General features: G+C 41.6%; 1 protein-coding gene and 1 pseudogene across 2 annotated transcripts in view; both read right to left on the reverse strand.

Moving 5' to 3' along the window:
• The window catches only part of FMN1 (formin 1), a 419,587-nt gene that overhangs the window by 60,562 nt on the left and 335,107 nt on the right, over positions 1-23,918 (reverse strand). For both annotated transcript variants that reach the window (XM_030931576.1, XM_030931577.1), the window contains one exon: positions 22,135-22,227. In XM_030931576.1, the coding sequence (XP_030787436.1) occupies positions 22,135-22,227 (93 nt within the window). The remainder of the gene's footprint in view (positions 1-22,134; positions 22,228-23,918) is intronic.
• LOC104666518 lies at positions 789-1,165 on the reverse strand (annotated as a pseudogene).

Genomic DNA, 23,918 nt, shown 5'->3' on the forward strand with positions numbered 1-23,918 from the left:
GGGACTATCAGTGCACGCTGCCACGCCCAGCTAATTTTTAACAATTTTTTTTGTAGGATGTGGCCTCCCTATGCTGCCCAGGCTGGTCTTGAACTCCTGACCTCAAGTGATCCTCCCACTTCAGCCAGGTGTGAGCCACTGCACCTGGCCTACATTGTTCTTTTAATTTACTTTTATTTAGGAGGACAGTACAGTTCACATTTTCTCCTTTTTCACAGGTTCTATCTAGTGTCATTTATAGTAACAGTAATTCATATTCTAACTTAGCTTTACCTCAGCAACTCTTTCTCCCCTTACTTTTAGTCTCAGTACTACAAATGCCTGCATGCTTTCTCCCCAGAACAGAGGGCTTCATATTTTTCTCCCTAAGCTGTATATGTCTTACAAACTTGTAAAATGAATGTAAATGAACGTAAAACTTTCCCCTTGTTCGGTGAAGAACAAGATGCACCCATGGCTTGAGCATACGTCTCCCTCAGTCTCTTTGTCTGGTTTTTCTTTTTTAGAATGCAAAGTATTTTATTTTTAAACTTTCAAAATCTAAAACCAAGCTAGCCTATGTTAAATAATATCGTTTCCAAAGCTGAACGTGCTCACTCGGAGCCCAGTTTTCCGCTTGAAATACAAACACAACTTCCTGACGCTCCTCGGTGGGAGCACTACTGTTCGATGACCTCCGATTAGATGAACTGATCCACCTCAGTGGGTAATATCCCTTTAGTTTTTCCTTGGTAAGGGTTTAAAAATTCTAAAATAGATGCTTTTTTTTTTTTTTTTTTTTTTTAGTTTTACACTGACGGTTTCATTCCAAACGTCTCCTGGGAGACACACACCATGTACAGGAATCCATCTTCATCCTTCTCACTCTCCTACACCTCTGAGACTGGTGTGGAAACGCTCACCATGCTGTGTCTGTTCACCACCAGGAGGAAGGCTTGATTAGCACTGAGCCGTAAGCGCCTTCTAATGATCCTGATGAGCTCACTCAGGTTGATGTGGTCCGGGACAAGGAACAGCGCTTTATCCAGGGCAGGAAGCTGCTTCTCGAACCCTTGCACGGTTCTGTTACCACCGGGATTTTGGGTGGATGCTGCTCTCGGAGAAGTCGGACTTCTACTCTTTGTTCGAAGGTGCGGTGTGGCCTGAAGGTCTTCTCCGATGTCATGGTGCAGGGATCTGGGTGGCTCTGGTGACATTAAGGGTTCTGGCGGCTCCCGGGGGTGACAGTGCAGGGATCTGGGTGGCTCTGGTGACATTAAGGGTTCTGGCGGCTCCCGGGGGTGGTAGTGCAGGGATCTGGGTGGTGGCAGTGAGGACATAAGGGTTCTGGTGGCTCCCGGGGGTGACGGTGCAGGGATCTGGGTGGTGGCGGTGGTGACATAAGGGTTCTGGCGGCTCCCGGGGGTGGCAGTGGCAGTGACTCTAACTCTGGCGACAGTGACTTCTCTTGTCTCCCTCAGTTTCTTTACTATACGCTTAATCCATCAGAAAGTCTCAAGGCTCTATGCACCTCAGCAATTCCAGTGATAAGGCAAGGGGTTCATGGACTGAGTCCTGAAGCCCTCTTGTGTTTAGAGATTGGGAAGATGAAGAACCAGCCTAGGAGATGGAGGAATGCCCACGAAGTACAGAGAAGACAAAAGAGTAAGGTTAGGGCCTAAAGCAAGGAAAAGGAGTTTTCACCCCATCATTTGATCAGCTATATCTAATGCTCCTGAAAGGCAGAGTAAGATTTTGTGTCAGACATAGCGGGTCTTTGAGACTAGAACAGTGTCTGATTCTTTTTTTCCTCAGAGTCTCACATATAGTAGATAACTTATAAATGCTGAATGAACAACTGAAAAAGAATAGTAGTGATCAGTCACTGAGAATGGGATGTGCTCTCTGTTAATTCCCTGCCATCAACAGATGCCCATCCTAGGGCAAAATGGGAGAAAGATTGTAACTTCCACAGTTCTCCTGCTGAAAGGATCCCAAGTGCTGTTGCCTCATTTATGTAGCACGATCCAGAGACACTTCCAGTCTGAAGAACTTCAAAGGTTTTAGGAGGCTGAGGTGGAGGGCTCAGGGAGGAATGAAGGCAAGGGGAAAAGGGATGAATAACCACAATAAAAGGCCGGCATGTTCACAACGATGCTGGACAAAGACAATGATTCCTGAATATGAAGGAATCTGGAGAGCGAGTCACAAGAAACCAAAAACATAAGGGGGTGGAGGAGACGCTGAGAGAAAACAGAAAGCTATGAAAGAAGGCAGAGACTCAAACCGAGGTGAGAGAGAAAAAATTAAAAGCAGAAGGGGAGAAAGAAAAAAAATCAGAGGAGGTGATGCCAATGTATGGAAAAAGAGCAAAGGAAACACAGGGCCATTGCCTTATGCTGAGGACTGAGCGACTGATGCCTGATTTCTGTGCATCTCAAGAGGAGACAAATGGCAGACTGAGGGGAGCCTCTCTGCGTTTTGGATCTACGAGGAACACATACCAGGTGCGGTGAAATGCTCAAGTAAACACAAACAGCAGCAGCCGCGGGGTTACCAGTGACCTGACTGCAAGCTCTGTCCTCTCCTGGCCTCCAGCCTGAGTGTACAACACACATGCCCGCTTCAAGGGGTGGGGGCGGGGGGCAAAAATCTCCTGCAACTGGGTGACCTCTGTTGTCAGCATTTGGCTAATTAAGGAAAGATATTACCCTACAGATCTCTATGCCTTGGTCCCACTTCCTGCTCGTTAAAAAATGGTTTAATGAGAAAAAAATAAAGGCAACAGAATCCAAATTACTATTTTTTCTTCCAAATGAGCTGAATGGTGGTGGCTGTTGCCAAAACGCTTGAACAATAGGATTGTGACACGAAGACTGAAATCTAAACAACATGAAAAAATCTCGAGAGCCAAGCAGTCCCCATTATCTCATGCTTGCACAACGATAGTCCAGAAGATGAGGGATGAGTCTCCATTTGTGCAAGCAGAGCAGCACTCCAAGGCCCTGATACAGCCACTAATTGCCCATCTGCTTGTTTACACAGCCCAGAGATGGTGACTGGACAAACAGTTCATTTCCTTTGAAACAGGACCAAACTGGGAGGAGCCTGTCACATGGGACAGAGGAGGACTAGGAAGAACTCTCATGGGAAAGTGCCTCCAGATCAAAGCCAAGGACCAGCAAGCCAAGCAAAGATGGGTTCAAGTGGCTGGCTTCCCATAGGCGGCTTCAGGTCTACCGCTTTCTGTGCCCTGCCCACCCACTCCCAGCAGAACTGGAACCCCTCTCCCCGAGGACAGGACATTTTGAGCCACTCACATAAAAGTCTCAATAGGCCAGGTGCGGTGGCTCACACCTGTAATCCCAGTGCTTTGCGAGGCCGAGGTGGGCGGATCATGAGGTCAGGAGATCGAGACCATCCAGGTGGTGAAACCTCGACTCTATTAAAAATACAAAAAATTAGCTGGGCACAGTGGCGGGCGCCCGTAGTCCCAGCTACTTGGGAGGCTGAGGCAGGAGAATGGTGTGAACCCGGGAGGTGGAGCTTGCAGTGAGCGGAGATCATGCCACTGCACTCCAGCCTGGGCGACAGAGCCAGACTCCGTCTAAATAAAATAAAATAAAAAATAAAAGCCTCAACCAGGGAGCATCAGCACCAACCCAACCTCCAGGCCTTGGCAGCAAGGACAACTGTGTTCAGGTGAACTTCTAGCCCTTTTGGACTTCACTGGATGCTTGGCATTTGCTACACTGGTTCCCATGTTAGTGTTCTCTTTGTCTCATAGACTGGACTGTAAACAACTTGAGCACAAGGGACTTGAAGCCCCTGGGTTCCACAGCAGGACTCTTTACATGTGAAGAGCCATTAGCCAGGAAATGCTTATGGTTGTTAATGATGATGAGCTACTCCAAGCATAGTTTCTTTTATTTGCCTACATCAGAAGCTTGGCTTCTTGAGACAAGAGACTCAGACTTCTCATTTATACTCTTGGCAGGCTGTGGAAATCAGTAACGGCTCGCACCCATCAGTGTCCTGGATGTAGGATTGAGAGAGAAGACTCTCGTGAGAACCTGTTTCTCCTCAAAATAAGATAAGGTTTAAAAAAAAATCAGCTGCCCTACTGCTTAGCTCACAGGTGTGGCGCCAATGGCAGCAGCTCAGTCATGAAGTGGGAAACGACAATTTTAAAAATCCTTAATTTGCTTATAATTATCCAGAACTAACGATAGGTACACTGAAGAACTGTATACTTAACGGGAGGGAGACCTACGTTGCTAAGTCAGTGAGACCAATTTCCGATTTTTCCTTGTGAGCATTTGTGGAGCCACATATTAGCCACATGAGAAACTAAGAAGAATGAATCGTGCGTGGGAGCAGAACTGCAGCCCTGAAATCCAAAGCGGAATGGGGTGGGGGCAGCTTGAGGTCTGTGGGCAAACTCGGCACTCCCAGTCTAGGGCGCTGTTCACCCATTAACTTGGCCTCCTCTTGCCACTGCTGTGTTTTAGCCCTTAGTGAGCATCTGTGTGGTTCAGATTTAACCAGACCGAAGGGGCTGTGGTGGTGAGAGGGCAGAGGAAGCTGGGGGAAGAAATGGCTTTTCTTCCGGATAGGAGTGAGGACTAAGTCACTTCCAGGATGATCATATTCTCAGGACGAGCCATGCTATGATATTATTTGAATATCTAGCTCCAGGCAGCTCTATTTTCCCATCTCACTACCAGAAGATTGTAATCACCTGGTATGAGCACATTCAAGATACTACCGAAGACCTAACAGCACGGCTAAAACCTCTCATCTCTGCACATAACTGCGTACAAATGACTAAAACCGCTTTGCTTCAAAAACAGAGTAGCTGTGTGAAAGGCATTTTAGAGCGTGTGGGATTCCACACACAGGCAAGTTCCAGGGATCTCAGAAGCCTGGCTGTTTCGTTCGGCGCCAAGGAGGCAAAGATCCCAGGGAAAGGCAGTCGTGTGGGCAGGAGGTGGTCCTTGGATGATTAGCGCAGGTGTCCAGGCGGGAGGGGAGGGTATGGAAACAGTACAAACATGACAGAAAGCTGTGCCAGTGGGTCACCATGCCCTATTCGTACAGAACATTGAGTGGACTGTAACTGTGGACAACTGAAATTCCGAAAAGAAAACGTGCACACACTGGTTCAATTCTAAACAGTGGGAGAAAGAGTTGTTTAAAGAGTTGTTTAAAGAGAACAGATAATGGCTCATTCCACCCTCCCCAGTCTTTGGAAGATAGACACAGGAGTGTCACACAGTACAAAAGTTAGTATTACACAGAAAGAGGGACTTACACACAGAAACAAAATTTAAAAACAAACAAACCACCGGCATTTATCACCATTTATCCAGCCAGTGGTTTCTTTATCCCCTTGGCTATTGCTTTAGATATTTTTGCTTGGAACTTCTCCCCCCCTTTTTCTGACAGCTCATTGATCTTGGCTTGGAGCATCATAGTTCGTGGGAAACAATACAGGCTACTTTTCTAGCTTATTCCTTCTTAGATGCCTCTTGGATGTTGTCCATTTAATATGTTTGAGAAATACAGAGAGACACATAGTGTTTTAATCTCAGAGTATATGCAGTGTGTCCCTGGAGAAGTCTCATAGATCCAAGGGAATCATTTCATTGAAGTAAGGCTTGTATTTCAAATTGATACACCTGGAACATGTAATCAAAACTCATGAACTTTAATATAAATTCCAGATTCTGGTTTCTGATCTATATTTTTGGGAACATAACATTGGTAGATAAACTAATTGAAAAAAATTATTTTCAATGTGATTTAGAAATGGCTTTTAACTATTTCTACACATTCCATTGCTCCATCTCAGAAGAAGCGGAGTAGAAAACTGCAGCAAATTGGACTTTATGTTAAAGTCCTAGGAAATACATTCTGGCTGAGGTGATGGTTCTTGTGTGCTACACTAGGCGTGTAACATGTGGAACTGGGTTCGTGAGGCTACTATTTATGAAGCTGTATATTTCCTTCTGTGTAGTAACACAGAGCGTGATTATGGAGAATGAGAAAATCCAGTTTCCTGGAAATATCATCCATCCTGGAGGAGTTATGAGAACCAGAAGAGATTTGTATTTTGCTATTTATCTGACGCTTAAAGATTATACCAATCCATTTTCCTAGGGCAAGCACAAATGGTCAGTTTTATAAATCTTGATGGACTAAGTCAAGTAAAAGCCAGAGCCTACTAGTTAAGAGTCCAGATATCGGCCGGGCGCAGTGGCTCAAGCCTGTAATCCCAGCACTTTGGGAGGCCGAGACGGGCGGATCATGAGGTCAGGAGATCGAGACCATCCTGGCTAATACGGTGAAACCCCGTCTCTACTAAAAAATACAAAAAACTAGCCGGGCGACGAGGCGGGCGCCTGTGGTCCCAGCTACTCGAGGGTGGCTGAGACAGGAGAATGGCGTGAACCCGGGAGGCGAAGCTTGCAGTGAGCTGAGAGCCGGCCACTGCACTCCAGCCTGGGTGGCAGAGCAAGACTCCGTCTCAAAAAAAAAAAAAAAAAAAAAAGAAGAGTCCAGATATCAAGAGGCACAAATCTGAGGAACAATCCATTAGACACCGTGGTAGCTCGTCTCCGAGATGTCCATCATCAGCTTTTTCCTTCCCTGCATGTTTGTGCTGTTCTCTAGTTGAGAGGTGGTGTCTATTGCTTCACTCCCTTAAAACCGGGCTGGACTGTGACTTCTCTGAACAACAGTGACGTGATGCTTCAGTCCCAGTGTTTGAGAGGATAGGCAATTTCTAATTTCTCATCCTTGGAACATGTGCTCAGGAAAAAGCCAGTAACTACGTAAGAAGGCTAACTACCGTGACACCACCATGCTATGAGAAAGTGCAAGCCATGTGGAGTGACAGCATGGGCTCTCAGAGATGCCCAGCCAAGCCCCACCCTCCATCCACCTGAGCCGAGAAGCTGCAGTCTACAGATGATTTCAATGCTAGCCATAATCTAAATCCAACTTCACAGGAGACCTGAAGCAAGAACCAGCCAGTGAAATCTAGTCAACTCACTCCACTGTGAGAGACAGGCATACACTGTTTTAGCCTACTAAGTTTTGAGGTGGTTATGCACCTGGATTCCTATTGCCAATTGGCTATAATTATCAAATATCCACTGGCAAATATAAGTTCCAGAGGCAAAGACTGTGTTCATTTTGCTCATCATTGCATTCATAACATGCAGCACAGTGCCTAGAACGTAGAAAGCCCTAAACTAATAATACATAACAATTTGTAGAAGTTTATCTGTTCCAGTATGGAAGAAAGACCCATAGTCAACTGGCTGACATTTTTTATAGCCAGTTTCATGACCACAATAACCTTACGGTGGTAGTATTACTACCTCTCTCTTTGAGATGAGGGAACTTCAGCTTTTTTTTTTTTTTTTTTGAGGAAGTAAGTTTCCCAAGCTCAGAAAGGTAAGGGAGAGGGCTGGGCATGGTGGCTCGCGCCTGTAATCCTAGCACTTTGAGAGGCCGAGGCAGGCAGATCACCTGAGGTCAGGAGATCAGGACCATTCTGGCCAACATGGAGAAATCCCAGCTCTACTAAAAATACAAAAAATTAGCCAGGCGTGGTGGCACATGCCTGTAATCCCAGCTACTTGGGGGGCTGAGTCAGGAAAATCCCTTGAACTCAGGAAGCGGAGGTTGTGGTGAGCTGAGATCACGCCATTGCACGCCAGCCTGGGCAACAGGAGCGAAACTTGTCTCAGAAAAAGAAAGAAAGAAAGAAAGGTAGAAAGACAAGAAAGAAAGAAAGAAAGAAGGAAGGAAGGAAGGAAGGAAGGAAGGAAGGAAGGAAGGAAGGAAGGAAGGAAGGAAGGAAGGAAGGAAGGAAGGGAGGGGAGAGATTTGAACTCAGGTTTGTGCAATTCTAAAGCCAGGCTCTGTTTATTATAGTCTCCCAGGAGACTACAACAGAAACAATGAGAAAACAATTTGAAAGAGATGCAAAACCCACCCCTTGAATCTTACCCAGGACTATTGAGCTCCATTAATTGCTGTCAACACGCTGGAACCTATTTCACATGAAGCTCAGACCAATTACAATTAATGCCACAGTCATGACTACAAGCTAGAAACCAATGCCAGAGGAAGCTTAAGTTAAAGAAAGCAACGATCACGCACATATATTATGTTAGCAATTAGGCTTAATCCTAGAATCATGAAGCCAAAGGGAATGTATTAAAGAGAGAACAGTGCCCTCCTGGGAAGAAGAGCAATTTCAAATAGACTTTTTAGTGGCTTTCTACATTACCTACTTGAATATATTATGCTCCCCTAGAATTACTATATTACAATTACTCACGCCACATTTTATTTATTTCAGCAAGGAAATGGGATGATGCGATGAGCTCAGTGGGCAGATGGTTTGGTTATTTCAATGAATAATTTGAATTTCAACAAGTTGGTGGATGCTAAGATGAAAGGGAAAGTAGTAAATAGCAAAGGCCTCGATGCCTGACTCTGAGATGGAGTAAGGATGAGCTATCAGGACTGGCATCTCACTTCTAGAAGTTGAGCACTCAGGTTTTGCTAAATTTATAAAAGCACATGAACTAACGTCGCATATTTCCCATAACGAGAAAACCAGTTTATCTCTGTTTAAAACAGTTCTGATCTACTCAAACACACATTTTTAATTTTCACTGAAAAATGCTATAAATAAATCAAAATTCAAATAAAAAAACTGGGAGGGAACAGTAGATCTATTTCTCAATTCAGAAGATTAATAAAAGGATTAAGGAATTAAATAATCACATTCTCTAGCCTCAGCTTACAACTTTTTAAAGGCTCAGTTTCTCAATAAATGGAAAAGCAAATTCTCATTATTCTCCCAATCTGTTTGAAAGCAGAGTTGGGGTGTTACGGTGATTAACAGTTATCAAGGCCCATTAAAGTTGTTAATTAAGTGGCGTTTACTATCATTTTCCATCATTTTTAGCTACTGAGACAGGGTCTTTGTGGATCCCAAGGATCATGTGTTTGCAGTTCAATTCAGCAGCCACTAGGTGGTAATATTGTTGATTTTGGTAGCCATGAAGTGTGATCTATCAGACCCGCCCTCTTAAATGGAATTATATACATCCCTTATATCATCAAAATGTAACTATAGAAATTATAATTATACTTTAAAATATTTAAAATACTTTAATTGTGAAAAATATAATCCCATATAAAAGTTCCATGCATATCTGGTATCTTTTAATCTTATGCTAATTCTACTTACCTTTTACTCTAATTATATACATTATCATCTTCAAATTATACTTATAACAAAAAGAAAGTGTCAGGTCTTAGAGAAATCCAGCTTATATTCATTGCTTTTGGCTTATTTTTAGAGGAGATGAAAAAGATGCACATAACTTTCCTTCTAAAAGTTATGGCCGTCCTCTGTAGTAAATAATTATTTGCCACTTGAACTTGGAACCACTGCTATTTGCACCACTGGGTAAGTAAAACTTCTGTGGTTAACTTTTCTGAGACCCACTATCTGAAGCATCTGATAAGGTTTGACAAAATGACATTAACAGCAGCAGCGGCTGATACATATAGTGCCAGGTTCTGTGTTAACTGCTCGACATACATTAGTCCTGGGTTCCTACTAGAGCTGCCACAATTCATTTAAGGCCAAATGAATTCAGCAGAAGAAACAGACCTGTATTATTTGAAAGAATGAAAAGATCTTTCCAAAACTGGACATTGTCTACAAAACTATGTATTATGTAACAGGTATTATGCACAATAACTCCCCGAAGGCAATACAGGTGTTAAGCTCTTCCATTATGAAGAAGACAATAACTGTATAAATTAAAGAGAAGTCATGTGATAGCACCTTTGATCAATCACTGATGAAAACCTTGCCATAGCTGTCAAGAACCCAAAGAGAAAGTGGTGGCTAGGCCAACAATTACGTGAAGCAATTTATCATGAGAACAACCATTATGCAAGATGCAGAGCTCAATACTGATTCCATAAAATACTTAAATGCTTGTCACTGCAATTCTTTACTCATTACAATGGAAACTTTGTTGTTATCGTTGGGAAAGGTAAAAGAGGACCTCTACTAAGACCTCAGAAAAGGAATCTTTGAGGTTAAGCTGTTACCCAAGGTTAAGGCAAATCTGCTATTTTGATACTTTTCTTCTTTAGATGGTGAAACAAAAATGCTTATTTCTATATACCCATTGGGTCCTGGGACTCAGATAAACTACGTGGTTCTCTAGGTCAGCAGCAGGGCACAGTAATGACGCTGGGATTGAGCTCACCCTGACCTTGAGTAAGTTCCCACGTCCCTCAGATTCAGTTTTCTTATCTGGAAAGTTAGGAATGAAAAAAAATCAGTTTCAAAGGATTGCTGCAAAATTAAATGAAGTGCTACACACCTGTTCAAGTCAAGTAGTATGCTCCCCAGTCCTCCCCTCCACACACCAGAACTAAAAATTCAGGAGGAAAATGTTCAGTATATGGGTGTTTCTCACAGAGAGTCAAAGTGGGATAAGAATGCCTTAAACATAACATATTGTATTTATTAAAGCTTTATAGTTTATATGGTGGTTTCCTTTTTTTTTTTTTTGAGACGGAGTCTCGCTCTGTCGCCCAGGCTGGAGTGCAGTGGCCGGATCTCAGCTCACTGCAAGCTCCGCCTCCTGGGTTTACGCCATTCTCCTGCCTCAGCCTCCCGAGTAGCTGGGACTACAGGCGCCCGCCACCACGCCCGGCTAGTTTTTTTGTATTTTTTAGTAGAGATGGGGTTTCACCGTGTTAGCCAGGATGGTCTTGATCTCCTGACCTCGTGATCCACCCGTCTCGGCCTCCCAAAGTGCTGGGATTACAGGCTTGAGCCACCGTGCCCGGCCTCCTATGTTATCTAATTTCATCTTCATAATGACACCGTGGACTAGGTATTTATTACTATTCCCATTTTACAGACAAGAAAAAAAAGGCCCCCAGAACTTAAAATCCTTTGCAAAATCACACAGAAAGGTTAAGTGATGAACCCAGTGTTCAAACCTAGGTCTTCTGCCTTCAAGCACAAAGCTCTCTCCCTATATTCAGAACACTTAAAAACACAACATTTTATTGTGCCTATCGTTACGAAGACTGTATTGCACACTTAAGAATTTGTTAACACGGTAGAATTCATGCTAAGTATTCTTACTAAAATAACAAAAGTTGTATGTATGTAGAAAAAAGTATTGCTTAATCTAATTAAACAGCTTCTGCACAACAAAAGAAACTAGTGTCAGAGTGAACAGGCAACCTACAGAATGGGAGAAAATTTTGCAATCTACCCATATGACAGAGGCCTAGTATCCAGAATCTACAAGGAACTTAAACAAATTTACAAGAAACAAACAACACCATCAAAAAGTGGGCAAAGGAGATGAACAGACAATTCTCAAAAGAAGACATTTATGTGACCAACAAACATGAAAACAAGGTCAACATCACTGATCATTAGAGAAATGCAAATCAAAACCACAATGAGATACCATCTCCCACTAGTCAGAAGGGCCATTAAAAAGTCAAGAAAAAATAGGTGCTGGTGGGGATGTGGAGAAATAGGAACACTTTTACACTGTTGGTGGGAATGTAAATTAGTTCAACCATTGTGAAAGACAGTGGCAATTCCTCAAGGATCTAGAACCAGAAATACCATTTGACCCAGCAATCCCATTATTAAGTATACACCCAAAGGATTATAAATCATTCTGCTATAAAGACGCATGCATACATATGTTTACTGCAGCACTATTTACAATAGCAAAGACTTGGAACCAACCCAAATGCCCACTGATGACAGACTGGATAAAGAAAATGTGGCACATATTCACCATGGAATAGTATGCAGCCCAAAACAAGCATGAGTTCATGTCCTTGGCAGGGACATAGATGAAGCTGGAAACCATCATCCTCAGCAAACTAACACAGGAACAGAAAATCAAACACTGCATGTTCTCACCCATAAGTGGGAGTTGAACAATGACAACACATGGACACAGGGAGGGGACACACTGAGGCCTGTTGGGGGGTGGGGGGCAAGGGGAGGGAGAGCATTAGGACAAACACCTAAAGCATGCAGGGCTTGAAACCCAGATGACGGGTTGATAGGTGCAGCAAACCACCACGGCACACGGATCCCTATGTAACAAACCTGCACATTCTGCATATGTATCCCAGAATTTAAAGTAAATTTTTTAAAAAAGGAAAAAGTATTGCTTAAAGAAAATAAAACAGATATTTATATTTAAAAACCCTTTTTAAAGCAAAAAGTACATATGTAGTCACGATAGTAAGAGATAATCAGAACATGGCTCAGTATCATGACTAAGACTTCAGAGGTTACTAAAACTCTTCTTCGGGGAAACACAACTTAGTCTCCTCCCAGTTCTTCCAAAACAAACTAATGAAATGTGAAAAGGGTGAATTTACAAGTGGACAACAAGGTCTGTACATAGAAAGAAAGAGCCTGACTGACTTGGCTCCATCCCCTCCTTCTACCTGGGGACATTTCCAGTCATCAGAAAGAGGCTAATGCAACTGCGGCTCCAGAGTCTCATCAGACTATCTTGGATTCTGCCATGATGAAAGGGAAATGAAGAGATTACCCAAGAACACCACCATGAGGTTGTCCTTAGTAACACTTTAATTCTTACACGGGTAAGGGCCTTACTCGGAGTCGTAAAAATCAGTTTAAGGTACAGTCCCCTGTTCTACCAAAGCAAGCAAATAATCTGGTTCCATAAGGTTGGAAAGATGTAGGTGTGTGTGTCTGTGTGTGTGTGTGTGTAAATATCTGCTGCTGCTCTAGGAAAGACCCTGTAAGAGTTAATGATACTTATTTGACAAATAGTATCTTATCTCCAAACACAACCACTACCATCTCTCTTCTACTTGCATGTCGTTCTGACACAGCGTTTAAAAACAGGAGACAAGGCTGGGCGCGGTGGCTCACACCTGTAATCCCAGCACTTTGGGAGGCTGGGGCGGATGGATCACTTGAGGTCAGGAGTTCCAGAAAAACAGGAGACAAACTCTTTAAAAAATTAAGAGTTAAGGCCTAAAATGCAAATACCCATGGAAGAGGTCAGATCCTGACAATGATCCCAAGATATAAATGACTGAGATTTGTTTCTACGTTTGTGATTAGGTTTAAAGGATGGTCTGTGTCAGGGTAATATGAGAGAAGATCTTTACTCTCTCACTTTGGTATATTCATAAGAGTGTACATTGAAGCACCCGTGTAATCAAGATCCCAAATGAAACAAAGAACAGGATTACAGCAATAAGAAAAAAAAGATGAGGAATAGGTAAAACACCCTACATACTACAGGCTTCTTCTTGACCACTTCTTGACCATAATGTGAATTAGGGTTCATGTTACATACCTAATAATAACATCACTGAAGTGTGATGCCTGAAACTGAAGTGATGATGGAACCATGAGCAAAATAAGTGAAGTCAATCCAAGTCAAGGAGAAAGAACTGAGGGGCTCCAGCAGATTCATGTGTATGCATGTGTGTGTGTGCGTGTGTGTGTGTGTGTGTGTGTGTGTGTGTGTGACTGGACTGTCTTGAGCTCTCAATGCCTTTAAACATTTCCATGCATTTTCTCATTGACTGGGAGGATTCCATTGGATAGAGCTATCCAGAGTGATGTTAAAGAAGGGAGCCACAGGGAAGAAACCAAGGCACTAGCTCATAGATCTGGCTCCATAACGGACCCTCAGATTTCCTTTTAAGTTGTCCGGTCCAGCATCGAAGGAAAGTAATGAGGCTGTGAGTAAGACCATTTGGTTTCCAATTCTAGGTTCGGGTGGCTAAGGGACCCCAGTTGGTATAATAATGGGGAAGCAATGAACAGAAAGCAGAATCTTGGAGGAAAAATGTGAAGTGCAAAGTACTGAAAGTTAGTTGTTCAAAAAAATTTTTTGTTTAATATTTAAGAGGTATTCATTGGTTAAAACCCCCAAATTTATGAAAAATCTGCATACACCTATGAACCTCATCTGCCTATTTTCTACCTGCTGCAGCAATGAACCTGTTTGATTAGTTTTAGGGGTAACAATCTAAATATTTACTAATAACTTAGGTGCTAATTAACAGAACAGGCAACCTGTATGGGTGTTATGGTGAGGACCAGCTGAATATCCATCTTAGGTTAGTTTTTTTTTTTAGACGGAGTCTTGCTCTGTTGCCTAGGCTGGAGTGCAGTGGTGCGATCTCGGCTTATTGCAAGCTCTGCCTCCCAGGTTCACACCATTCTCCTGCCTCAGCCTCCCAAGTACCGGGACTACAGGTGCTCACCACCACGTCCAGCTATTTTTTTTTAGATTTTATTTTTAGTAGACACGGGGTTTCACCGTGTTAGCCAGGATGGTCTCGATCTCCTGACCTCGTGATCCGCCTGCCTCAGCCTCCCAAAGTGCTGGGATTACATGCGTGAGCCACCGCGCTCAGTCAGTCTTAGGTTAGTTCTTATTTGTTCTCACTGTTAGGTAGCATTCATTTTTTGCTTCATCTTTTATCTGAATGATAAATAATATACCCAATAATAACATAACTACTCTTCTGACCCTTGTTTTTATCCACTTAAACATATACATTAGGGATCCTTCCAGGTCAATACATATAGACTTTTTTTTTTTTTTTTTTTAAACAGATGCTTAGTATTCCATTGTATGGAAATACCATAATTTAACAACTCCATTACTGGATGGTCATTAGAAACTGACTTCAGGGGGAAGCCATAAGCTCTTTGTAGGAATTTCTGGAAAAAAAAAAAAATCCCCTCTAGCCCTTTTAGATAAAAGCCTACTTAATAGATCTCTGATAAAATAGCTTTTTTTTTTTTTTTTTTTGGAGGAGTCTCACTCTATGGCCCAGGCTGGAATGCAGTGGTATGATCCTGGCTCACTGTAACTTCTGCTTCCCGGGTTCAAGCAATTCGCCTGTCTCAGCCTCCAGAGCAGCTGGGAGTACAGGTGCATACCACCATGCCCGGCTAAGTTCTGTATTTTTAGTAGAGATGGGGTTTCGTCATGTTGGCCAGGCTGGTTTTGAACTCCTGACCTCAGGTGATCCGCCCGCCTTGGCCTCTCAAAGTGCAGGGATTACAGGCCTGAGCCACCACACCTAGCCAAATAGCTTTCTTCATCTTCCATGGATTACTGCTCTGTTACTTAAGTGATCCGGAAGTCACAAGAGATTATCTTAATTCTTGGCCATCTGATGATCTTTGGAACCACGACTGTTGGTATCTTCTTGAGTAGCAGTGGGGTATACGAGAACCCATTTTGGCTCATGCAGAGTGCATGTTCTCCAGCCATATTTCTTCTTTCCACAAGCTTTGTAAAGAATGGCAAAATTATTTCCCTCACAGGTTACACTGTTCAGATTACTGACCTTTCCTGATCTCTGTAACCTTAGTGGTTGAATATGGTGATTCAGATAGTTTTGTTTCTACATTTCTGGGGGTTGAAGTGAAGAAATTACATAATAACCTGCTCTTATTTTGCAACTTAGAGATTTAAGTATGGCCTTTGTCAATCTAATCTGACCAAAGTATTTACTAAGAATAGATTATATGCATATGCCCAACATAGAAAGATGATTCTATATCCAGGAGGTCTGATCACAGAAATGTATTATTGACCAAAAATGTACCTCTCCAGATTCTGGGACGATTCAGCAATTCTGAAAGGATTCAAACAGAAAACCCAAAGAGGGGGAAAAAGTAGCCTCCAGGTACTTTACACAATTTAAGTTGTTTGTTCATAAATTCAACAAATACTTATTAACACATATCATGGGACAGGCTGAGCCTATATTATGTTGGGACAAGTAAGTGAACAGGACAAAACAGACACAGTCCCAGCTGTCATGGAATACTTATCTGTTTATATCATTCCTTTTGCATTCAATGTAGAAAATCAGAATTATTGCTTTTGTTTATTTAAGTCTGGTAAATTTATTTTTTTACTAGAAAACAGTTTTTTTTTTTTTTAACTTTTGTTTTAGGTTTGGGGGTACATGTGAAGGTTTGTTACACAGGTAAACTAAAACAATTTTTGATATTAAGAATATCTCTAATCTAGCCGGGCGTGGCGGCAGGCGCCTGTAGTCCCAGCTACTCAGAAGGCTGAGGCAGGAGAATGGCAGGAACCCAGGAGGCGGAGCTTGCAGTGAGCTGAGATCGTGCCACTGCACTCCAGCCTGGGCGACAGAGCGAGACTCCGTCTCAAACAAACAAACAAACAAACAAAAAAGAATATCTCTAATCTCAGTTGGTCAAAGAAACTCAGAAAATAGTTTCACAGACTGGGGCTAGAATGGTTCAGGCAGAATCATTTAGAATTTGGCTCCATTCATGGATGCCAAGTGAAATTAATGGAGAATGAGATAAGGCCAAGTGTGGGAGAGTGCTGGGATAAGAGCCAGTTTAGGTTCCAGCCCTCCCTGCTAAAGCTATAAATACAAATGACCAATTTAACAGCATGAAAAGACCACCTACAAGATCTATACCTGGGATCTAATCGGTTGCTCTGCGCCTTCTTTTAATTATAGGATCCCTGCCATGTTTATGGGAACTTTTAATGTGAGCATCACATTTTTGAAGGCCATATCATTATGACCACGTTTGATCTGAGGGTGGGAAAGCAGGAGCTCACAAAATGCCTGCACAAGGTTATTCTGAACTGAGCCATAAACCAGCTTCAACAAGAGCCTAGTGTGGAAAAGAAAAAAGACACATAAGAAAAAAAAGGCATGGATATCATGGAGTTTGCAACCCCACCAAGTGGTGTCATTAAAATTACACTCAATTCTCAGAAAATGAAATTCATTAAGAAAAAGTATCACAGTTTTGTCAAATAACACTATATAAGGGCATTCTGAGAAGGGAAGAATGATAAAAGACATAAGGATAAATGCATCATTTCCATTTGAGTGTGGCAACAGGATATGATTTACAGAAGAAAAATTAAATCATCATGATTCTTAGAGCTGAATTGCAGCTGATGTAAAAATAATCCTGAGTCACAATGCATGTGACTTCTCAGGCATAAAGAACACAATTGCTTAAAACTTTATGAGTGATAAGACTCCTAATAGAGAATTAGCTTCCTTGCAAAATGCTCTGTATAAGCTGTGCTATGGAAGTACAGAAGTATCTTTTCTCAGTTACATTTATTATATAATACCCTGTGCTCAGATACTCTGATACTTCACGTATCGTCTCATTCTACACCCTTCTCTTCGGGCCATCTCATTCATTCCTATGACTTGAACTGCTACCTTTAGAGTCTCATCTAGCTGTCTCCCATGAGCCCAGCATCTCTACCTGCGTGTCTCATATGTACAAAGTTAACACGTCTAACGTCGACCTCACTGTCTTCCATCTCAAATCTAGTCTTCCTTATCAGTATCCAGCCAGTTATGCAAGCAAGAAAAAGGAGTTACCCTATTCTCCTCTGTTTCATTTTGTACATCCAATTTAATATTCTGTCCTGTAATGCCTAAAACAGTCCTTTACTGTTTACAATTATGTCTTTTCCTTCTTATTTTTACTGTCATTGCTTTGTTTTGTTTTGTTTTAGAGACAGCGTCTTGCTCTCTTGCTAAGGCTGGAGCACAGTAGTGTAATCATAGTCACTGTAGCCTTGAAGTCTGGGGCTCAAGCAATCCTCCCACCTCAGCCTCCCAAGTAGCTGAGGCTACAGGTGCCACCACTTCCAACTAATTTTTGTAGAGATGGGGTCTCACTTTGTTGCCCAGGCTGGTTTCAAACTCCTGGCCTCAAGTGATCCTCCTTCCTCGGCTTTGCCATTGCTTTTGCAATGGCATTAGTCTGTTACTTGTTCAACCTTTTTGCATATTACTGTTAGTTATATTTCTCAGCAACAACAAAAAGCAAAGTGATATACCCCCACAAAAAAACGGCACAAACCAAAACAAATACAAACAAATCCAACATCATCATGTCACTCCTGTACACATTATTTTCCAATATTATCTGCTGCCTGTCAGATAAAGTTCAGATTCTTTAGCAAGTCATATTGTGACTCTTATCTCTTTTTTGGTCTTGGGTTCTTCTCATATGCCTTGTGATCTAGCCACACCAAGTTGCTTGCCATTTTCCAAACACATCATGTCTTTCATCCTTCTGAGACTTGCAGTGTTTTCCTCTGCCTGGAATGCCCTTTGTAGCCTGTCTGCTGAGAATTTCTAATCCTCAATTTCCTCATCTGTATAGCAGGGCGGTAATAGTACTCACTTCAAAGGACTGTCATGGTGACTAAGTAAAAAGGCGATTTGTTCCCCATGGTACCTAGCAGATAGAGGCACTCAGTAAATGTTAACATCATTGTCATCATTATTATTTTGTTCTTTTTCACGTCTGAACAAAAATATCTCCTTTGCTGAAAGTCTTACCTAAAAGTGTTGGGCATTCTTCCTTTCTGATTCTATATGCCTAATTACAGTACCACATTACACCAACTCCAAAATTGATAGAATTTTCATATTTTAGAGCCTCTGATATTTGGGTACATCTTAAGCGTCTATATGCTGTGGCTTATGGCAGCAATTTTTCTTAGTAGTACATGGAATAATGGTATTTCTTACAATAAATAGCATATTAGATGAAATACTATACTTAAACTGTATGACAACTGTCATAGAAATTTGATTATCTATGGTGAATAGTGCATATTTGTGGCAAATGGAAAATCCTACATTTTCTATGAATCAGTGAAATATCTATGTAATAAAGGAACTACTATTTGGAACTCCAAACAGCAGCGAGGAGATACTCCATTTGTATATATTGCAATTTGGCAAAAACCCAGCCCCTATATCATAGCATATTGCTGTGAACTATAATGTATTTCTTAACCACAGACCCTAAACCATACATTTCAGAACCACAGAGGTAATAGCCTGATCAAGTAGCATGCTGTTACCTCCTTTGGTTAAGTAGCCCCACTTGAGAGCCAAACAAGGGCCAGGCCCAGAGTGGACAGGGGGCTAGCTTGTGAAATTCTGCATTCCAGTAACTTAGGATTCAAGCTGAGAAGGTAGAGCGAAAATGAGAAGAAAGTGTACGAATGAGCTGAGGAAAGCCCATGGAACATGCCTCCAGACTAGCACCTTCTGGTAGAAATATAATGTGAACTACGAATATAATTTAGATTTTCTAGTAGCCACACTCAAAAAGTAGAAGAAATATAATTTAGCTAATATATTTTGTCAGGTTATTAACATATTTATTAACTTACCTATAAATGAATAATGTTTTATTTATTTAACATATCTAAAATGTTACCAGTTTACCATGTAATCAGTATAAAAAAATCAGCAATAAAATATTTTACATGTTTTTTCTGCCGAGTCTTCAAAACCCCATGTGTGTTTTACCCTTGTAAGACATCTCAGTCTGGATTAGCCACATTTCAGCTGCTCAAAAGCCACATGTGGCTAGTGTCTGCCACATCGAACAGCACAAGTCTAGACTGTTTTTTTGACAAAATGAGTTAAGTAATGAAATAATCATAACAAGCTATTTCAACAGTAGACTTTTCTACCATACAATACTGGGAATGTTTAAGATTCCTACAATAGTATATATATTTTTATATTCTTAAATTTTTAAATAGAATGGTAATGTTTCCTTCACATTCAATTTATGTCTTGTTTTGGGTGGTTTTGTTTTAAGCATGATTTGATGTTATTCCTAATGTCACTTTTACCTCATCTGTTGGTTAAAGAGGAGATGACTGGCTGGGCTCGGTGGCTCACACCTGTTATCCCAGCTCTTTGGGAGGCCGAGGCGGGTGGACTGTCTGAGGTCAGGAGTTCAAGACCAGCCTGGCCAACATAGTGAAACTCTGTCTCTACTAAAAATACAAAAATTAGCCGGGCGTGGTGGTGGGCACCTGTAATCCCAGCTACTCGGCAGGCTGAGGCAGGAGAATCGCTTGAACCCTGGAGGAAGGAGGTTGCAGTGAGCCGAGATCGCGCCATTGCACTCCAGCCTGGTCAATAAGAGCAAAACTCCATCTCAAAAAAAAAAAAAAAAGGGGGGGGGTGCTGATTGTATTCAACTATAGATCTTTTCCCACTAAGATACTCCGGGACAGGGTGTAGGGGTATACAATTAATCTTAGTACTCTCAGTCTCTATCATAGAGCCTAACATATAGCAGGCTCAGAATAAATCTTTGAATACACATTAAAAGGTGAAGTAAGCTAGACAGTATTGACTGTCAATCTGGGTTCCACACTGGAATTACCTGGAGAGTTTAAAAAAAAAAAAGGAAAATCTGATGCCTGGTCCCACCCTGAGAGATGCTGATGATGGGTCTAGAGTTGCGCCTGGGTATCAAGATTTTTAAAAATCTCCCAAGTGATTCTAGTATGCAAGAGAGTTGAGAACCACTGTTCTAGGACTTTCTTAGAACAGCTTACTATGGCCATGCCCGTACTTCCCTGACGTAAGATCCAGTTTCCCTCATATAAATTCCCTTTCTCTGAATAGACCAGAATTGTCTTGGGAGCCCTAGTAGAGAAGAGGCTAACACATTATCCCAAATGGGGATTTGCAAATTCCTTTTCCAAGGTACCAAAGAAGATTCTGAAGGTTTTAAATCTAATCGTATTTATGTCTTTTCAACAAAAAAAATAAAATTCACGATATAAGCTAGCTGCTTTGCAGAGGCAGGATTCTAAGGGCATTACAGCATGCAGGCAGATAGTACCCTGACATACATATGGCAAAATTTTCTAGAAATAGAATAGCAACTACAAATAAAGATGGAATCCAAGTACACATGAGCCTCATTTCAAGTTAATTCTACATATGTAAACAGCAGACACTATTAACTGGGGTCAGCAAAAGGAAGTATCTCATGCTTTTCTTCAGGCTACTTAGGTTATATTTACACAGTATAATTACATAGCAATGCATTTTTTGATAAGTCACTTATAAAACCCATCTCCTATAGTCACACAGCACGCAAGTATTGGTATCTTTGCTCTCAAGATGGTTCTTTGCCTGACAGCATTTCTTCCATCATATATGAGGTCCTGTAATGGCTGAGAGAGAAATCTGACTTCTCCTACTTCAATACAGACAACCTTTCATCATGGACAAAGGAGCAATGGTCTCTGCACCAACGGAGCAGCAGCTGGAATGGAGTTCCTCTGACTCACAGACTGAGAATTTCCCTGCTAATTCTCAAGCTGGTCTGGCCACACTTTATGCATTCACCCTGCTTCACAGTCTTTTGTTGATGGTGTGGTAACATGTGGCCTTACTCAGTAATAGAAAGAGGATGTTGAGATATCCTCAAAGGCTCCTATGTGTGTTTCCTCTAGCTTTCCAGCAAGGAAATAAGCTGTCTTCAACAAGCCCACACTTATTTTTGTTTTACATCTAGAACAGGAATTATCTAAAAGACGTGCTACTTCCATGTTCACTAACCCTGATCAACAGAAGTTCCCTACTCATGCCAAAACTGTAAAGGAAGGAAATCTGTTAAGACTTCAAAGAAAGTGTGGAGTCTCATGCATATCACTTCCGCTGATCAACCCCAGAGGGCTGATAGGTAGCAAGTGATTGATGGATGACATTCATTTGGCCCTAATTTTCCTATCTGAAAAGGAACGGAAAATATAACACAAGTTTCCAAATTGCTACACTCATAAAACCAGGAGGGTGATCACCACCCACCTGTCCAGGTTGACCACAAATGTGAAACGCATAACTGCATCTGCCTTACATGTATGTCGTTTGTTGGTGAACATGGGCTGAGAAATTCCTTGAGCTCCATGAAAAGACAAAAAAAGTTTGTCCTCAGAGAATTTACAAAAAGCCAGAGTAACATTCAAGAATTTAAAATATTAAAATGGATTTGAAAGGTGACACAAAAGCTATAGGACAACTTTACCGTGAGTATGTAACCATCGTGGAGAGATGGGCTAATGAACTCACCAGAGCTGCCTGTGGTCAGCCAGGATGCAAGCGGCCATGGGTCTCAGAGAAAAGATTCATGGAATGAAGGATGTTTCAGGGCCGTGTGTATGTGCTGCTGACAAAGCTTCCTACCTTTTTGGAAGAACTCCTCTAGTTTGTCCTTGAAAGGCTGGAGATACTCCTTTGGGGACTCCTTGCACACCACCACCATCTGTTTCTCACTTGCTGTGAAGAGAAATTTAGAATTAGACTTACTCAGGAACACGTATTTGCTGAGCTCCTGCTATGGGCCAGGCACTGTGCTATGCACTTGAGTATCAATTGTGCACATTCCTTGTCAATCACCGCTTGTCCAAATTCCAGGGTTGGAATGGGGAGGGGAAGAAAAACCAGAAATAATAAACAAACCAACAAAAATAATTAGTTCATTCTACACAACTCTTGAGGAACAGGGCAATGTAAAATCCTTCCATTTTTCTTCTAGAGATCCAGAGAAGTCTCTGACCTGGGATACGTAAAGTAATCTGCTTGTGTTCTCCCAAAGATGAAGAGAGGCAAAAACTACTTGAGGATTAGTCTCACGAAATTAAGGGCGCCAGCCCTCTTCAGATTCATACTCCAAAAGAAGAACGTGAAAAAGACATTGCAGAAATTCTCAGGCATCCAAGTTGTCTAGATACCAACCTAGTGATTGGCCAGGGTGACACACGCATCCCAGCATGAGAACTAAGCCCAGGTTGGGGAGGACCCTGTCTGTTCTTCATGCTTCCCATTCCCCTATCCTTCCTTTTAATCCTCTATTAACACATGGGAAATAATTTTATATAATTTACTTCAGATAGACAATCTAAAATTTGTAATAGAGTACTTTTTGATAATCCAAGTCTGAGGTGACTTGACTTTTTAAAAATGATCTACTTATTGGATAGTTATGATTTGGCTACATGGTAACCACAATATTCATAGTTCACCATCACAAAAGACGGTTAACTCAGGCAAGAGGCATCTCCTGAAGGTTCCTATGTTACAGCATGCACTGGGAAAAGAAAGGTTTCATTTCTACAAAGCTAGAGCTGAGTCATGATCACTTTTATCTGTTGACTATGGCTGGAAATTAGGTATGTTCTTGTCCAAAAGCCTATTAATAAAGCACTGGATTTTCACCATAAAGATATCATGCCACCAGGTTCACACAACAGAGAGACATATACTACAGATCTTGGAAGAATTTATAAACACACAGGTAAGGCATTTTGGAAGAAGGAGGTTGGGAAGGAAATCTTTATTTACATTGGGAAATTCCCATCCAATAATTTGGCATATTTAAAACTAGCATCTCAGAACTTATACTGCAGGCAAAGCAATAAACATGTCAGGTCAGAAATAAAGAAAATGCAAAAGACACCACTTAAATGTTCTCTGAAATTAGTTATCTGACACTTTTCATGTGCAATATTGCCAACTAGATTGCAGAAATCCTAGACAACTCTGGGGACTATAAAACAGTGCTGAAAATGAAAGCAATTTGAGGGAACTCTTTGTCATTTTCTGAGTCAAGGTCAGAATCACCTACATTCTCAGAGGTATCTAGGGATTTCTCATGATACAGGGATGCTAGATCACAGGACAGGGTACCTAAATTCAGGCTCCATCTATTGACATTGTTTCTTTGTAAGAGTTTTTATAGAGCTATCTAGAATATCTACTATTAGCTATTCCGACAACCATTCCAAGGCTATCTAGAAAATCCCGTCCATTGGGATGCAAAGACTAATTTTTTAAATGACTTATCTTATTGAAAAAATACAAATCTTGCCTTGAAACAACTAGAACAAATTCTGTAAATCCAGTCAAATAATCATGTAAAACATTCATTTTTCCCACGCTTTTTCCTTTCTTTGTAAGCTTTATTGTCC

The sequence above is a fragment of the Rhinopithecus roxellana genome, chromosome 5 (assembly GCF_007565055.1).
Source record: "Rhinopithecus roxellana isolate Shanxi Qingling chromosome 5, ASM756505v1, whole genome shotgun sequence".
Lineage (NCBI taxonomy): Eukaryota > Metazoa > Chordata > Mammalia > Primates > Cercopithecidae > Rhinopithecus > Rhinopithecus roxellana.